The sequence below is a fragment of the Chaetodon auriga genome, chromosome 18 (assembly GCF_051107435.1).
Source record: "Chaetodon auriga isolate fChaAug3 chromosome 18, fChaAug3.hap1, whole genome shotgun sequence".
NCBI classification, from domain to species: domain Eukaryota; kingdom Metazoa; phylum Chordata; class Actinopteri; order Chaetodontiformes; family Chaetodontidae; genus Chaetodon; species Chaetodon auriga.
Window position 1 is genome coordinate 3,330,894 of NC_135091.1, and position 19,045 is coordinate 3,349,938.

Consider the following 19,045-nt stretch of genomic DNA (forward strand, 5'->3'; position numbering starts at 1 on the left):
GTTAGCTAAATTCAGTTAGCTGCGATCCTGTGGCTGCCTCGTGTTGTCACAGTAGCGCCTGCTTGCTGGCAACATGCTAATTGTTATAATGCTAACATGCTACAGCTAGCATGGCTGAAGTGTTGGTTTTGAGTCTCGTGCTCTGATCCCAGCTGTGTGCTATGTGACTTTAATTGTTAAGTAATTCTGTGAATGTACTTAACGGTGTGCGGGGGGTTGACAACATGACGCAGGAACACTCATTGGAAAAAACCCTCTGAAGTAACTTAATGACAGTTACACACTCTGCTGCCGGTACGCTTCATTTGCACCGAATGGCAATCTGCAACATCTGTCTGCTGTGAAAGCTCTGAAATTTTGGCCTTTGATATAAGCTTTCAAAGCAAAATGCGATGACTAATACTGCTTCAAAAAGGCCAAATCATCCATGTTTACAGGGGGTCTATATAAACAAATTAATTTAATAACTCAAGGGGAAACAGTCTGAGAAGTCATTACAACATAAACACAGACAGACGGCTCCGACAGAAAGGGAAAAATGTCACCGCTGAAGGTAGAAGTAGAGTGCACAGGCATGACAAACGATGCTAATTGCAGCCTTGTTGAATCTTAATTTTCTCGCAGTGTTTTGGTGTTTTGATTCAGTTAGTTTGAAGTTCTTTGTACAAGGTGCGTTATTGGATCTGCCGTGATTGAGATAAGCTGATGTCTGTTGTATAAACAGAGAATTGTTAGAAGTTTTAGAAGAGTAGTACTAGTACTGTACCTGGTTTGTACTCTACTTTGAGACATGTAGCCACACTAGCAGGTAGCAGTGTCCACCACTTTGCTCCAGACTGAAATATCCTGACAAATATGGATGCAATGCCCAGATATTCATTGTCCTCAGAGGGTGAATCCTCGTGATTTTGGTGAATTTGAACTTTTCGTCCAATGTGACTTCTGCAGGTATGGTGTCGGTGCTGGACCTGATGCAGGGCGGCTTCCCCTCCAGGGCTCCCTTCCACGAGCTCTACAACATGTACCAGAAGTACATGCCTCCAAAACTCACCCGCCTCGACCCCCGCCTCTTCTGCAAGGTCAGTCCTCGGGGCCTCAGCGGCGGCCCCGATCCAAGCTTTTATCATCCTTTTAACGCGGCCACATTTCCACGTTTATCATTGTACTTCATGTTTGTGTTGCAGGCTTTATTCAAAGCTCTGGGGCTGGATGAGAATGACTACAAGTTTGGCCTGACCAGAGTGTTTTTCAGGCCAGGGAAGGTGAGACGTTGTGGAAACCTGCTCTATTCCCCTCTCGCACTAGCTAATATAGGTATTGTTTCCCTAAAGAAAGACAATAGATTCAGAGGGAAAGCACATTCGTCATTTTGGCTGCTGAAAGGAGGGGAGATGAGGTTTTGGAATGAACCGGAGCCAGCAGATGGGGTTTTTTATTTCTCCACCGGATGAATAATTCATCACATTTGGGTTGGACATGTGGTTTCCAGGGGGGTTTGTGAAAGTGCATACGTTTGTTACAGAGGACGCGGCGAACTGTACGTCTGACACCGTACATTTAGCTCCCAGGAAGAAATAAATGCTTGTGTCCTCTGTTAGCTGAACTCGGATGCTTTCATTACTCTTCACGTCCCTGTGGAAGCGTCGGGGCTCCGATGTTTGCTTTGGAGGCAACGATGCCCTCCGAGATAGACTTAACATCACACGATGCCTGTGAATAATTGTTTAAGCCTGCGAGGAACCCACGATGTTGAGGTGTGCAGCGTTAGCAAACTTAAGATGGCAGAAAATGATGTTTTTGTGATCGTATCTGGGTAGAGGCACAGTTCTGGTGCTGTTTTTCATAGTGGTGGTGAATTGAAACAGACTGCTCAGAGGCTTTCCAGCACACCACACCTGAAACTCGAGGGTCAGCGGCCCGACAGCGCTGCACTCACGCCAAACTCGGAAAACTGACAATAAGCCGACACGGACGTCGAGAAAATAATAATGTGAATTCGGCAGCTTCTTTCATTATTGAGGCAGCAGCAGCGGACGCTCAAGGTTTGGAAGTCAGAGGTTTTCAGAGGACGCGATCACAGCACAACAAATCAGCTGCACCATCGCAGAGTAGCTTTCAGCAGACTTTCACATCAAGAGTAGTAAGTGTTAGAAAGCATTCGGCAGCACTGATATGATCTCTGACTTTGTTATAAAAGATACAGGGATGGAGAAAGGGAAAGTGAATGCACCGTTGCTCAAATAGATACAGTACATACTGCGTCTGTGCCTCTGGCTGTGCTTTAGTGAAATATACTTTCTCACACACTACAGACATTAATCCATATTAATTACAGTCGTATTGGAAACAATAGGAGCAGAGTTTGACAGTATGATGATATATGTTGAGAAAGTTTGCCAACCACCAGCGTTTAAGCTTCACCGTGAGGACGCATGCACCTATCCTCATGATGTACAGTGTGCAGTTGTACTGTATTATGATGTTGGACCACTTTAGGGCAATAAGCTGTAGGATTTATCATATATGAGGCATCTTTTAGGGCTGCAAGACCAAGAAAAGCAGCAGTTTTTCCACTGAAGAAGTTGGAATCAGAGAAAAAACTAAACAGAAGAGTTGAATGTTAATTTTCTTTTGATCAAACGATGAACTAATTGTTGGTCTTGATAAAATGCTCGTGCTTTCGACCCTTAATGCCGCTGATATTCGCCCTGAACGTCTTCCTCTCACCTCTGTTCAGTTCGCAGAGTTTGACCAGATCATGAAGTCGGACCCGGACCACCTGGCGGAGCTGGTGAAGAAGGTCAACAAGTGGCTCATCCAGAGCCGCTGGAAGAAGGTCCAGTGGTGCGCTCTGTCCGTCATCAAACGTAAGCAGCATCTGTTCTGGTCTGCAGGTCGACGCGGCGTTATCCCGGCAACAACATCCTAAACACATCCTAGAAAAAAGAGCAGAGCAGTGGTACAATAACAAACTATGCTGAGTCTCTGCTGCTGTTTGGTGACTTTTACAGGCGCACAGAGCAGCGGGGCCTTCGTGGTGCATTCAGGTGTACCCCACAAACTCTGAAATCTACAACACACTGTACGGCAAACTGCAGAGGCTTCGACAGGGACCTCATGGTGCATTCATGTGCAGCTTGTAAACTGAGTGATCTGTACTCAAAAGGCAGATGAAGGCTGATAGAGACGATCACCCAGTGATGGAAATGATCACCACACGAGATGTGTGGTTAGTTGATTTATCGTATGTTCACCGTGAGGTGATCATTAAACAACTTGTTGCATTATTGGAGAAAAGGAAGCCCTGATTTTAAACAGGCCGGCAAAGGATTAGATGCACCATGTTTTACCCAACATGTCTGCACAGATACAGCAGGACTTGCATCAGTTTCTCCATCAGTTCATATAAAGCAGAGCCCACCATCAGACCCCTTAGATAAGACTTGTGTTTATGCTTCAGAGTGAGAGTGAGGCAGCCATCGTTACATGAAATCCCAGCATGAGTAAGTTACACAGACTCAGTCATGCTGATGACTTAAAGCTGGGTGGCTTCAGCAGCACGTCGAGCGCAGCCGTCACTTTCACTACATTCACTCCTTATCGTTCTCAGTTTTATGCAGGCGGGCGCGTTTGAAATCCGATCATGCAAACAAGAGACGGATCAGTATGCACAGATGGCTCGCAAAAACACCCGAGGGCCTTGTGGACGGAGCGGAGTACAACAGCAAAACAAACCATGGGCGGTGTATCTGCAGCAGAGACGGGCTGCTGTTAATAATGTGGGGCTGAGCTCCTGGAGGAGTGCTGTATCTGTCTGCTCTCTGCTGTTTATCACTGCAGTGTCTGAGGAGAGTTCATGTCAGTCACTGCAGGCTGCTATCATAACACTTCTCTCTGTCTCTGCTGGTGTCTGGCCCCGTCTGTCTTCATCTCTAGTAGTATCTGCCTTTATATCTCGTTTTTCTTCCTCATCATGTCACTCCATCTCTGCCTCCATCTCTCTATCTGTCCTTATCTCCGTCTCCCACTCTTTGTGCTCCGTATCGATCAGCTACAAAACGAGCTTTATTGGCAGGAACAGAAGCAACTGTTGCCAAAGCATATCATCATATCCCATTAAAAATGAATACATTTGTCCAATCCACAGGGCTTATGGTGTTACAGCGGCAGCAGCTGTAAAGGCAGTGGCTGGAAAATGCTTATTGGATTTTTAAAGTATGTTCAGTGTAACCAGTCTGCTCAGAAAATGCAAAGTCATTAATTCAGTTCTGTTATTGATGGTGTACAAGTTAAATATTTGGAGGTTATAACAAGATGAAATGAGTTTGGCAGCTTGTGGTGATGTTATCGATCTCCGTCTCTGTTTATCTTTCACCCTTCATCTCTTGAGCGCTCCCTCGTTTTTTTCTCTCTCGCCCTTTAATTTTCCCACTTCAATTCAATTCAACCTTGCTTCGTTGGCGCGGCAGAAAAAGAAAAATCTACGTCGCCAGAGACAAATGATGCGTTTTATTTAAAGACGTCAAGAAATTCTACAGTGTAAACCGCATCAGCGATGAAAGCATGTCGCTGTAATCAACGTAAATCAGTGCACAAGAATACTGAATGTCAAGAGGGATGACAGGACGTCACGCTGTCATTTGGAACAGTGTCTGTGCATTGACGGGTTTTAATGAACAGGATGCTCTCGAGGTGTCAGCGTATCTCTGTGCTTAAGCTCGCTGAAGTCAAAGGTTCAGTTTGTCCATCCATGAGAACAGACTCCAGATGATTGAGGATTCATGTTCTGGTCATGGATCGATGGCTCAGCTCTTCACTCTTGTCAGAAAATTAGAGGATTATATACATCTGACCTGAGCTAAGAACATCTCAAGATGTTTCATCTGAGAATGACTCCAACTTCCTGACAGTCTGACGTTCACACCCGCTCCAGGCTGTGATTGGTCAGCTGTGCGGAGGTGGGAAAGTAGGCGGGGTTTGAACCACCTGGTGTAACACTATGACTGTGTTTTGAATGTTCTCAGTACAAACTACTTCTTTTCTAGCTTGGCCTGACTTTTAGAGGTTAAGTCTGAGGAACTTAACCTTTTTCCTCTTTTCTCTCTGTGTTTTGCAGTGAAGAACAAGATTTTGTACCGGACCAGCGCCTGCATCAAGATGCAAAAGACGGTCCGGATGTGGCTCTGCAGGAAGAAGCACAAGCCTCGGTGGGTATCCTCTCCTCCTCCTTCTCTTTCCATCCTTTCCTCCCTGCTCTCCTCCATCTCTCCACCTGTCTTTTCTTACTCCGTCATCCTCTTTGCTCGTACCTATCCTCAACCCATCCTCTTTTTTCACACTAATCTTTCAAGCTCACCTCCCTCAGCCGGCAGCTCTCTCCTCCCTTTCTCCTTCTATCCATCATTCCCTCCTTCTCCTCTCTTGCTCATTTTCTCTCCCTCTGCCTTCCTTTCCTCTCATCCTTCCTCATTACATTCATCTCCTTCTTGCACTCTTCCGTCCTTGCCTCCTCCAGTTCCTCCCTCTCTTCCTCTTCCTCCTCTTCCTCATTATCTGCCACTTTCACAGCTCAGCAGTGTCAGTCTGCCTCACGCACACGCACACACACACACACACACACACACACACACACACCTGGCGACACCTCTGATATTCGAGATAAATAACAGAGCCCTGGGGGGGGGAGGCAGGTGGGAGGAAAGATGGAGTATGCAGGTGAAGAAGGGTTTGTGTTCTCTGTAGGGGGGTTTAGTCTGATCTGGCAACCCGCTGGTCTCTGCTAATGGGCTGTGTGATTGTGTTTGGGTGTGCTGCTAATGAGGTGGAGTGTGTGATTACAGGGGGTGGGTGGAGTATTAATGACTGGGGCGGAGTTTGGGAAGATTTAAGCAACATGAGTGACAAATGTGAAATGAGCAGCTGGTTTGCAAGTCCTAAATAAGTTAGTAAGCACCCTACGTTCATTTAAAGTTGGATAATTGCTGCATTATGTTTACAGATGCTTCTTAAATATTTTATTAATTACAGATAAGTCAGATAAGTGACAGATTCTGTGACGATCAGCTGATGTTCAAAGTGTCTCTGTCGTCAATTTCAGCCTGAGATTATTTAAAAGTCTGTTTAAGGATCAAACGAGTCGGTCACAAGCTGAAACATGTCAAAGAGAAAGAGGTTATGATGCATTCAGGTGCTGAAGTTCTGTGTGCATCACTGTATAAATAGAGTCTGACCACATGGCCACAGTGTGCTGAACTACTGGAGGTCAACAAAAACACTCCTTAATTTTTAATTTCAAGGACAGGCGTGTTGTCTGCTGCTCCACCGACTGCCGCTTTACAGTGTAAGGAAAAACAGCCCGATGCCTTCAGGTGCCTCCGCCGATCATGTTACCTTCGCCTTGCACATCGCGGGAGTCCCCAGAGAGTCTCCCTGAAGTCACATCTTCTGGGGCACAAAGTAGTTTCAGCTTCCACATCTTGAGCAGAAAACAACTCTCAAACATGTCAGTTTTTGACATTTTCTGCTCTCTAACAGACAAACAGGACTGCGAATTCATACATCTTGATTTAAAAAACAAACACTGGAGTCAGTTTTAATCACTTCACCGAAGCTTGAACCTAATAAAAGTTCTTCCTCCTTGAAGTGCAGTTGTTGTGTGTTTCACACGCAGGTTGCTTGTGTTGCTTATGGCCACGACAGCTGATCACAGTGTGGCTGAAATAATTGTTGTTGAGATTATGAGTTATTTGTCAGCTGTTCAACGGAGAAGGCAGAGCTGATGAAGCTTTCCAGCCTGCAGCAGTGACTGGTATGTTATCTTATTGCCCACAAGATTACCAGCATTTAGCTGAGCTGAGGAGCGTTATTCAAGGAGTGGCGTTCAAATCCGACTCGACACAATCTGATTTTTATACGGCTGCGCTGTCTCATCTTATAAAAAAGTCTAGATGGCTCATCATTTATGCACATTCCCCCCCGAAAGTCAGCCTGACGTCTTCTGAAACTTAAGCATCATGAGGAGAGTTCAGACAAATGCTCCTTCCTTGCCGCTCGTCCTCATTTTTAAAGGGCCAGGCCGGCAATGTCGTGCATCAAGGTCAGTTTAGCAGTCGTGAGGAGCTCCACAGCCTGTGAACAGTGTTTTATAAGGTCTTTTTTGGCTGTGGATGGAGCTTTAAGATGTCTGAAGGAAAAACCCTGATGACATCTGTGTGGTGTCATCAGCATCATCTGGGATTTGGGCTTTGAGACGACACATTTATAACAAAAAGCTTGTTATAAACCAGGCTCAAGTGTTTACCTGAAGGGGTCTCACAGAGTTTGAACTGGAGCCCCTTCTGATCCCAGCTGAAGCAGCTGTAACCTCTTCCAGTTTAATCACTGGTGCAGCGGAGTTTGAAAACTATCTGGTCCTTCCAAGTGCTTCTGATCATCAAGCTCAAAGTTCAGTCACATTTGCTGGTAATGGCGGCTTCTTCTGGATTTTGTGGTGATTTTGGAACAATTTTAGCGACTATGTGGCCTTCTTTTGGTCATGAAGCATTTGAGAAATGCATTATGGGAAATGCAGAATCCAGTTTTTCTGCATCTTGGACCGAAACTCTCAACCTCTGCTGCATCAGCGTTCACTTTTTTGAATATCTAAACCCGACTTTATTGAATCGTGCCTTTAAACCTTCTTTTAGGATCGACGGGTTAGTCAAGGTGCGAAACCTGAGCAAGAGGATGGACCGCTTCAACGAGGTGGTGGCCGGGCTGAAGGAGGGCAAACAGGAGATGAGCAAGCAGGTCAAGGACCTGGAGGGCGCCATTGATTCCCTGGTGGTCAAAATCAAGGTGGGTGAGACGCACAGTTTGACATTTCCCTTCTGTGGCGGCGTGTGTGTCATTAAAGCTGCTGTAATCAACTGTGTGCTGCACAAAAAGCCGAAACTCGTCCACACCCTTAAGTGAAAGCCCTTTGTTGTGCTGTCTGCTCTGACAGACACGTACATGACGAAGAGCTTTGTTTTAAAAATAGGATGTAAAGTGCCTCCTACTCTCAGTGCATGATGGGCAGCGTGAATGAAGAGATGAATGAATGAATGAATGAATGATGAAGTCCAGGTTGTTTTCCAGTTTATATACAGTTCATGTGTTTGGATAAAGAGAGTGATTTCTGACATTATGAGCGTGTGATCGTCAGATATTGACACGAACCGACTGGAGACTCTTGACTTCTCATTAACATAATGGTATTTGCTGTTGAATTGATTAGAAATGGATGAATGGATTAAAGTCAGATAGTCTTGTCTATGAATGCCATGAATCTTTAGTATCCTACAGTTTTTTTTGCGTAATTTTCATAATTTAGCATCGCTGTCTTTTCTTATCTGCCCCAGCTTTATTACTGGAGAGCAGTCCTTGAGGTTTGAGTGTGGCAGTTGCTCGCCGCCGCAGTGAATGTTGGTATTAGAAGGACAAACGCCGGTCGAGGGACTCAGCAGTGAGACGCTCCTGCCACATAAACCCCCGTCATGCAGCTTTTTGGTGGAGTGACTGGCAGTCGGAGGAGAAAGGTTGCAGTGACAACAGATGCGTATGAATATTCATCTGCGGTGGGACGGCAACACGTGTCCCTCCTCAGGTTTCCATCGCTGCCTTGTGTGTTTGTTTTAGCGTCAGATTGCGCTCCGATGATGCCTGAACATACAGTGACTGTAAACTGTGAGGCTGTTGATGCTCTTGTAGGATTTTTTTTAAGCTCTGGTAGAGATTGACTGAGATGTATCAGCATCTGCAGCCCTGACATCCTCAGTGATGGCTGCGTTTCAGTCCACGACTGTAGATGTCGACAGCTTCGCATTGAGGCAGTGTGAACAGGAAATAAACTTTAGTGCCCAATCATGATGCTCTCACCTGTTACCAATCAACCTGTTTACCTGTGGGATGTCCCAAACAGGTGTTTTTAGAGAATTCCACATCTTTCCTTCGACAGGTATTGACGCTTTAATAACAATAACAATGACAATAACAAGTGACGCTTTAAACAGCCTCACTCGTTAAATGTGGGGCCTCTGCTGTGTGATTTGGTGCCACTGCTTGCTTTTAATGAACCTCGATAAGCCTCGTATTACGTTTCATATAAATACAGCTGTCGTACCGATGGAAGAGGCCTTAACTGTAACATGCTGTGAGAAAGATTTGCTCCTATTCAGCCATAAGAATTTTAATGAGATCCAGGATGTTGAAGTTGCCGTGTTGGGAAAAGCCTTTCTTTATGGACCTGGCTTTGTGCTTGTGGGCCTTCCCAAAACTGTTGTCACGAAGCTGGAAATGCAATACAACCTAAATTATTACTGTACGCAAAAGCATTAAGATTTCCCTTCACTGGAACTAAAGGGATGAGCCCGAACCGTGAAAGACAGCCTGAGACCAAAAGTAAACTCAATTATACGTTCATGCCAGCGCTGCAGCAAAATCTGATGTTTGTTAGTGATTAATCTGCAGATTGTTTTCTGGATTAATCAATCATTTGTTGTATAGAATGACATAAAAGAGTGAAAAATGTCCATCAGAAATGTCTGGAAACAGGCCAAAATCATCCAAAATGAAGAAAATCAGCAAATATCTGTTTTTGAGAGGATGAAACCAGTGAAGCTGCTTTCAAAAGTGATTCAAAGAATGACAGAAAACAGTTTCCCGTTGCTGCTGATTGGTCGATTCAGCTCCGGTCCATTCAGCTTTGGCCCTGCATTGCAAAGCATCAGTGTATTGGTAGGCTGCTAGCTCGTTGCCATGGTGTTCTGAAGTTTTTCAAAGGAAGACGGGAGATCAAGCTCAGTCACGTCCGAGCAGGACATTATCAAGTGGGAGATATTAGAGTCGTGTGAATCACCCTCAGATCACAGCCGCTGCACACCAGAATGGGAAAACCGAGACGTAAACTGAGAGAATGAGAGGGAGGCGTCTTTGTCAGAGAGGCTGATTGACTCCATCTGTCTGTCTGTCAGACGCATCACCAGCAGAACCAATGAAAGGCAGAAATGTTCACATTCATCCTTATGGCTGTTTGCGTCTCTGTTTCATTATTACTGCGAGAAATGAGCAGCATCAAGTCGTCCTCAGAGGTTATTTTTCTGGGAAAAATCGAGATAAGTGACGCATGAAATCCATCCTGTGCTGGAGAGAACTGACAGCCTGAACTGGACCAGACCTGTTGAGTTTTCTGTTGAGGTCACGGTCTGATGAATCCTGGAGTTTATGAGGTCTCTGAGTCTTATTCAGGAACTCTGGCCTCTTGACAATAGAAGCTCTTAATCAGGTTCTTCTTCTCATGAAAAGAAAAACTTTGAAACAGGTGAAATTACTTGTGCCCTGGAGAAATAAAGGTCTGTCCCAAATAAAAGCCCTTCTGCCAGTAAGCATCATGATCCCACACGTCTTAAACCTTTCAAGTAAACTCCTGCAGTCCGGAAGCGTCTTCATGAGCTGATTCTGATTTTGTGTCTCTCAGAACACCCACATGACCCGGATCGATATCGACCACGAGTACCAGGCCCTGATGGTCCGGTCGGAGCAGCTGCTGACCGCCATGCAGAACAAGAAGAAGGAGGAGGAGGAGCGCGAGCGGCTGCGACGCATCCAGGAGGAGATGGAGAGGGAGAAGAAGAGGAGGGAGGAGGAGGAGCAGCAACGCAAGCAGGAGGTGGAGGACAGGCGACTGTAAGTGGGAGGGGGTTCAGGTTGGAGGACTTTTACAGTTCCGCCTCTTAGCTGAGGCGCAGATGAGACATTTTTGTTTTGCTGTAGCCAAAAATTAAGAGGCACTTGTCGAAGTCGGCGTGTTTCAAGCCGGCAGAATCCACTTTTCAGGGAAAAACGCTGTCGACTCATTTTTAAAGGTGCCAGTCGGGATTTACGTAATGAGATCGCTGCTCCTAAAGGATTTATTTTTATAGACGTTAAAAAGTGTTATCAGGCGGGGTTGTTGCTTTCCACATTTTCTGTACTTAGCTGACACTCTCGTCCGGGGTGATTTACAACGAGCACAGCAGCAGAATAAGCTTCAGTTCCCCCGTGTCCACCATTACAGGACGACAATAGCAACAATATTAAGGGTCACAAGCTTTAACAAAGCCTTCCTTTGTGCACGCAGGATGAAAAGCTCTGATGGAAAGATATCAGGACACTTTTAAACGATGCAACTTTGGCAGCGTCAAGGAATTTTATTGACTCCTTTAATTCAGGATTTGCTGGACTTAGCTCACGGTCTGATGGTGAAGCACAAATCTCTAATTAACTCAGCTCTCAGCAGGTTACAGTCCCTCACATTTCTGTCAGGGAAGGCTGATTTCTTCAGCTGTTAGTGTTAGTAACTATAAACACGGCGATTTAGAGGAAAAGGGATGAGACAGGATTAGCATATGAATGTGGACGTAGCGTCTGTGACATGCAGGGTTAACCACTTACTGCTGGCTAGGTTGGTTAAATCCCTTTTGACATGAACAGCACAAAGACAACACGTGTAATGCTTCACCTCATCGACTTCATCGATTTTTAAATTTTACGCAGCATCTCGGCTTTTTTGACATCAGGGTCCTAAATCCTACAAAAACGCTAAAGGCTGCAGAGGAGGATCGGTTTAAGAAGGAGGAAAACCCGCCTGCTTCGGTTTCTGTGCTCTGTCTTTGTTCAGCCTTCGAGGCCTTTTCTCAGGGAACCAGCTATCCTTGACGTGTCCCCCTCTATTTCCTAAATGACACCATGTAAGTGGCCGGCGAGCCTTTGAATCCATCACGCTCCACACATGGTTTCACAGAAAATTTCATTTTCTGCCTCGGCTGTGGCAGGCATATTCCTCTCTCACGTTTGACCCCCACAATCCTCCCCTCCTTCAGCGGCATGGAAAGCCTTTTAGGAGGACTGATGGGGGCCATTGTGTTCGTCACAAACCACTACCCGCTAATATAAGACATTAGAGACGACAGCCCAAATTTTATGATCCACTTTCCCTTCCCTTTACCCTCCTCCTCTGGCAAGTCATGAATTCTCAAGATTCACCTGAAGGTCACAGACTGAAGGTCACGAGCAGCCCGAGCTGCGTTAGAAGACCCTGATAAAGTCACCGACCCTGTAATTCCTTGTTTTATAGGATTCCCATTTAATCATACATCCGGTGCAGCTTTAATCCAAACATTATTTATAAGGGTGTGTTAAAGCCTGTCCGTGGATGGAAGTTTCTCCCAGCAGGCTCCACTTCAGATGCTTTAAACGCCTTAAACGCTGTGACCCCAGAGACGGTGTTTTCCTTTCTGTTGGGCTGATGTTTCTATTCAGAGCACTTTGCAGAGTGTGAAGCAGCAGAATAACCTTCAATTCCTGGATGACCGGAGAGTACACGCGGTCGGCTGTAAGACGTGCAGATGTCAGCGCGGCGGAGCTCCTCTGTGAGCGCACGACGAAAATAAAAAGGCGAAGAGCGAGGAACGAGTAACGGTTTGAGAGCAGCTGAAACAGACACAGGAAAAGGGAATTTAACGTCGATTTGTGGCTCAACGGAAAAGTACTGACAGTTTGTTGATTTATCGTTTGGCACTTTTCAAGAAAAAAATGCTAAATGTTCTTTTAATGAAGCTTCGTACTGTTTTTATCTGCCTTGTGTGATAATAAGCTGAACATCTTCAGGCTTTAGACTAAAACAAGCAGTTTAATGGCATCACCTTGGACTTTCTTTCACTCTCTTTGGACCAAACCATTCATCAGATCATGAGAATAATTGGCTAATTAACCAAGAGCAGCCCTGCGCTGGATGATACTGCAAACAGTTAACATTAGAGCTGATGTGAAAGGTGTCATTTTTTAATGAGGGTCCAGAATCGTCACCCAGCTCTGCAGAAAGAGTCAGATATCTCCCTCAGGAGGTGGTGGAGACCAAAAACGGGGCTAAAAGGGAGTAAATGTTGGCCTCGCGTTCATCAGGTGGACTCAAAGAGGACTCCGGCGGGATGATCACGCTGCTCTGTGACCAGGTTTAAGTTTCAGTCATGTTCCTCTCTCTCCTCATCCTGATCAATGTCTCTTCCCTTCTCTCCCTCTTTATGTCTCTCTGTCTCTTCGCGTTTCCGTCTCTCTGCTTCCGTCTGTTCTCTTCCCTCTCCTGGTTCTCTCTCTCAGGAAAGCAGAGATGGAGCTGAAGAGGAAGCAGGAAGAGGAGGAGAGGAAGAGGAGGGAGGAGGAGGAGAGGAGGATTCAGGTGGGTTGCGGGTCTGTCGCTGCAGGCGCTCTGCACACAGGAGTTGGCCTCTGTTGTTTTAAGCCAGCAGCTGCTCGCAGACGGTTCACTCGATGGATTTATAACACTCAGTTTAGCACCAAGGTGCAGAAAACCAGGCGAACTGAAGGCTGCAGATGGCTCGCTTCATAACCTGTGGCTTTCTGCTGTTCGGGATGGAAAGTTAAATTTACTGCAGCTAGTTTGGGAAAACACAAATACACTTTCATTTAAATGGCACCTTCTACATTTCTGTTAACAGCCTGGAAAGGTTTGCTCTCCATAATTACCAGGAAGCACCGCCTCCACCAAAACAGCAGAAGAGGCTCATCAGAAATATATTTAATAAAAAAAGAGGATGTTTTCTTCACACAGAGCTTTATTAAAGCAGCAGCTTTGACAATATTGAGATAAAAACAAAGATTAAAAATTTAAGCAATTAATGATTAAAATTTTAAAAACTAAGGCTAAAACATGAATTAAAAGCCAGATTAAAAAGATTTTGATTTACTCTTAAAAATCCAGAGAGCTCATCATGCTGATACCCAGAGGCAGAGAGCTCGTCAGCGTGAGGCGTGAAACAGGAGACCTCCTCCTGCACAAACACTCAGAAATCAGGTGTCGGTCGGAGATGAAGCACACATCATAAGTCAATAGTGTAATAGGTTATTTTCCCTTATAGAGCGGGTTTGATAAAACTGTGTTTGCTGCGCTCTGATCAGTGACTCTGCAGTTATTCCACACTTTAATGAAATCTGCTGTAATCACAGGCGCCATCGTCACTTTCTGAAACTCTCACCTAAACTCAAACACCTCGCTGTGCAGATGAATTACTGCCTCCATCGTTCACGACAGGAGGAAGCTTCGATCTGAATATTAAAGAGGAGCAGCGAACAGACAGCTGCTGGATTATTGCCGTCAGAGGGCCGTTGTCTTTGTGTTATGAGCTGAATGTTCCTGCTCATCGCTCCACATGTGCAGATGATCAGTGGTGCAAAAGGACCAAGTACGTTTACTTCAGTACTAATTTGATGCTGCTTTGTATCCGGACTGCTTTGGAGGTAAATATCTTCCTGCTTTGGAGTTCATCGTTCAGCCGTGATGGCCGCTTTCAAACAAATCCAGTGTGTGAACCTGGAGTCTGTGCGCCGCATCTGATCTCTGCAGGTGTGAAGCAGAACACAGAACATGAACTGCCGTCAGATCTCGACCGAAGCTGCAGCTGCTGCGCGTCACAGCGCTCGCCGCTCGCTCGATGTAAAGACGGGCGAGCCGTTTCAGCTGCCGTGCGACGCTGCAGGTGTTTAAACTTAAAGGGAAGGATGTGACACACAGCCAGCTGTGGACAGCAACGACAGGACAGATGTTTCAGACATCAATCTAACACGTTTCACACCTGCTGAGTCGCATTCAAAGCTGTGTTTTCACTGCAGGTTACGTTACAGATGTGATGCTAAAAGCAAAAGTTAGTTTGTGATGTTGGACCTCTGCTGAGTGAACCCACACAAACTCTGCACAGTTTTCATTATGGACTCTGTGCATGAAGGTGGAGAACTGCTCTGGAGACGGCTGTAAAAATAACTTCACAGGTCTTATAATAGCTCCACGCTCGGCCTGTGCTGTGGGCCTCGTTATGCAGCCCTGCGTTCTCCACGTTCAGCTCTGCTCTGCGGCGTTAAGATATCGGTCCTGAGGAGCAGAAACATTCAGGACGAGGCTCAAACTTTCAGGGCTGACGCAGCAGGACCTGCAGGTTGAACCCAGAGCCTTGATTTCCTGTGAATGACACACATCCACTGCTTGTAACTGTGAATATGGAGGAGAACAAATCTGAATCTAATGTGTCAATTATCAATATTGGGGGGACAAATTTCCATGTTATGTATTTGTGGAGACGTGAGTCCCCTGTGGTGATTATGTGCATAGTTATGCAGTAAATGAAACCCCCTGACAGTATATAAAAGGAGCAAAATGAGCTCTGCCGCAGTCGTCTAAATGCTGCGGGCATGTTGATGCATCAGTAATGAAAATTCACTGGTATGAGATCAGAATGTGACTCTGACGGAGCCCATGTTTGAGTAAGGTTTGCAGTGCAGGACTTTTACTTGTGATGGAGTGTTTAAATAGTCTCTCTCTCCAGCACCACAGATGATGTTAGTCCAGTTTAAACAGTGTGAGGAGCCTCCGGTGGGACTCGGGGTGGCTGTACGCAGTGAACGATGTGAGTTAAAACAGAAGCACTGTGGTGGTCTCCCTGCGCTCCTCACAGATTTGTCTTCGCGGGCCGACGGACTCAGAAGCTGAAATCCTCCCGTGTAGCCCTGCTTCCCTCTAATCCACGTTCAGGCAGGAACATGGCCGCACTTTATCTCTCTCCATCACACACTCTAATGGCCCTCTGTGAGTCTGCGTGAGCGCCGTGTTCTGCTGTCTCTGCGAGGACCGGTCGGAGCGCTCTGCTGTTTGAAGTGAAGGCATTCGGTGGATCATGACTCGTGGTCTGGATCCAGGTGGAGGTAGTTAGGGAGATTATCAGTAAACCAGTGTGTCCTGTGGATTCCAGTCGCAGGGACGCTGTTTGTGCTTTGTGTTGGAGGCAGAAATCTCAGAGAGACGTATCTAAAAACTCTGCGGATCGATGCCACCACAGAGGAGTGAGGAGTGTTTCCTTTGCTTTATAATTCAGATGAACATGAAGACGTGTTCTGTGCTCATGTGGGTTTGTGAACACATGAATCAATACTGTTGTTACTGTTTGTATTGTGTGTTTTTTCTTTTTTTATGCGGACAAGTTTGGGCTTGTAAGACACTGGATCTGTGCTTTCGTAGCCGTACAGCAGATGCATCAGTCATGCTGTTTTCAGATACTGACATACCGCTTTGTGCGTGTGTGTGACGGAGAGATAGCGTGTTTTACGGTTCGCTGGGTTTTATGTTTATCATCCGCCGCGTCTCCGTCTGCCACATCTGTTGCTGTGCCGGCTGGTTCCCGTGGCTCCCCGGAGCGTCGACCCGGCCCAGATCAAGTGCAGATTTTAGTGGCGAGCGCGGGCAGTTCAGATCAAAGCTGCTGGCCGGGGGCCCGGAGCCCCGGGCTGGGTTACCCACAAATCTCCTGCACTTCCACCGGCGCCGAGCTGTTGGGCTTCTCGGCACGTTCGCTCCTCTAAATATTCATGACTCCCTCTGCAGAGCCAGGCTTTAAGGAGAGGAGGTGACATCAGTCATGCAGGAGCTTCATTCCTCTCTTTATCCACACGTTCGCACTTGTGATCCGAAATATGATGCCAAGCATTTGGAAGTGACGTTTACTGTCATTAAATGATCGCCGCCGTAAAAGCAAAGTTCATATCCATAACTTTAAGGCTTTTATTATAAACCAGAGCGACAAAGACACGATGCTGCGGCGACTTCAGCCGATCCATCAGGCTGATCCAGGATGGTAACGCTGTCAGTCCGGGACCCGTTTCCCAAAAGTGATTTGCGAGCGCTGGTTAGCTGCAGCTCTCAGGTGTGTCACAAATGAGTGTCACTCGCTGATTGCTGATAAACTTGTGAGTCACGCAGGAGCCTCGGCTGCTCTGTGTGGGCGGAGTGAATGTATACATGTCATCTCATGTTACATCACAGTGTTTACTGCATGTGTGACGTCTGATAAAAGTCCTCAAGTGATGTCACTCGAGTCAGCGTCGGCTGAAGACTGCGAGTTTGAGACTGAATCAGATCTGCTGGTGTGCAGTTAGAGAGAAGTGATCTGATCAGAGCTCCAGGCTCTGGCTGAACTGTTCCCGTTTGAGTTGCATTGTGGGTAATCTACACACCATTGATGCATTGCTTTTAAACTGTAGAGTGTAGAATAAGTATCCAAAAACACTGCACTCAGGTGTCCCGACTGTTTCTGAATTCAGTCGTATATGAAAAAAAAAAAAAAAAAAATCAAAGGTCGTCAGCTGTTCCTTTAACCTCAGGTGATGAAGTGAGCGCCTTCAGCTCCTCGTGTCCTCCGAGTCGATCAAGGAGACGTTTGACTTGTGAAAAACGTTTCATGAAGGCAGGTGGAAGCATTGATCATCCAGGTTAGCCCCGCCCCTCGCTCGGCCCGTGTTTAACGAGCAGGACGGAGCACATGAAGTCCGCCTCCGGCTGCAGCTCCTCGGCCGCCGGCTGTGGGAGGGTCGAAGGGTGTCTGTGCGCTCACGCCGGTGCATCGATTTAGAGTTTCTGCTTTCATGAATACCAACAAGTTCCTGTGTCGGCCGGTGCTGCATCTCCTCACGTAGCTCAGATTGTTTCTGTGTAAGAGCAGAGTTCAGGTCTTTGCAGGAGGAGGAGTGTATCTGCAGCTGATCGATCATTACTGATCAGTTCATGAAGCGCAGAGTGACGCTCGTGTGTGTGCAGATGTAGAAATAACAGCGAGGGGGAACGTTTCTCACATTAGCCAAATAAATGTCATAAAATATTTAAAAATGTCTTAAATAATTTCCAAAGCGGCATCTTCAGATTGTTCGTTTTGTTGGATCAACAGTCCAAAAGCCAAATATGTTCAGTTTACGGAATAAAAGCGAAGAGAAAGGCAGCAGATGCTCACGCTCTGCTTTCTGCTTCATGAATGACTTCAGTGGCTTCATGTGTTTGATTATAGTTGATTGACAGAAAAACAGTCGACAGCAGCAACAGAGTGTGAAATATTATCCTGCTCAGACTGAACTAAACTTTAAAACAGCAGCAGCTGAGAAAGACGTCCGCAGCTGGGCTCGGATCATAGATCGCTGATTGAAACCCTGATCGATGACTGTTTTTCCCGCGCTGATATGAGAGAGATTTGACTGAGTGACTATCAGGACTCAGACGTCATGAAGAGAATCTGGGAATCTGCCTCCCGCTGTGCGTTTGGAGATGTTTCTGAGCGGCGTGTTCGCCGTTTTTTCTTTAAGTTAATTCACACTCTTTTTTAAATGTGCTCTAATAACCTGCAGGCTGTGTCACACCTTTGTCCTGTGGGTCAAACTACAGCTTTAGCTTTCAAAACATAAATATTGAAAAAATGACTTTTCAGAAGAACGACTGTCCTGATGCTGTCCTGAAGTTCAAATAAAAAAAACAGTTTGCTGGCCGACATGTTATACCTGCAGATGGTCGACGGCTCTGAGGAGCCACAAACACAGTTGTACAAATGAACATGCTAACAGCAGCACGAGCAGACGGCTGAAATGTGAAATGTGTGATGTGCGTTCAGGAGGAGATGGAGCTGCAGCTGCACGCGGAGCGCGAGGAGGAGGCCGCCCGGCAGGCCGTGCTGGAGCAGGAGAGGAGGGACCGGGAGCTGGCGCTGAGGATCGCCCAGAGCGAGGCCGAGCTCATCCCCGAGGAGACGGCCAACGACTCGGGCCTGCGCAGGTAACACGGCCGCCGTGTGTGTGTGTGTGTGTGTGTTCCACTGTACGCAGTTTGTTGTCACTCTTCATCATGGAGAGGGGCGCAGTGAGGAAGAGGAGCATGTTGCAGAACTTTCTCCTCAAGCTCGAGGAGGTCTGGACGAAAAAGGGACGAGACACCGCGAGCTTTGGTTACGCCCACCAGCCAATGAAATTATCCTAACGATAAAACTAATGGAGCGTAATGACCCTGACTCAGTCTGGTTTTCACTGAACCAGATCCTGGAACTTAATTTGGGCTCTGCTAAACTTCATTATGATTGAAAGTTTTTCTCTGTATGTTATGTAGACAAAGCTCTAAATAACGTAGTACTGAACAGGGATTGCTCTGCTGGTACGGACACTCAGGTGTCTG

The 19,045-nt window shown here is 46.3% G+C and overlaps 1 protein-coding gene across 4 annotated transcripts in view; it reads left to right on the plus strand.

Annotated features, from left to right (window-relative positions):
* LOC143335896 (unconventional myosin-VI) overlaps nt 1-19,045 on the plus strand; it is a 115,007-nt gene that overhangs the window by 77,168 nt on the left and 18,794 nt on the right. For all 4 annotated transcript variants that reach the window (XM_076755563.1, XM_076755566.1, XM_076755567.1 and 1 more), the window contains exons 21-28: nt 949-1,079; nt 1,185-1,262; nt 2,738-2,867; nt 5,117-5,207; nt 7,686-7,836; nt 10,496-10,704; nt 13,156-13,234; nt 18,492-18,652. In XM_076755563.1, the coding sequence (XP_076611678.1) occupies nt 949-1,079; nt 1,185-1,262; nt 2,738-2,867; nt 5,117-5,207; nt 7,686-7,836; nt 10,496-10,704; nt 13,156-13,234; nt 18,492-18,652 (1,030 nt within the window). The remainder of the gene's footprint in view (nt 1-948; nt 1,080-1,184; nt 1,263-2,737; nt 2,868-5,116; nt 5,208-7,685; nt 7,837-10,495; nt 10,705-13,155; nt 13,235-18,491; nt 18,653-19,045) is intronic.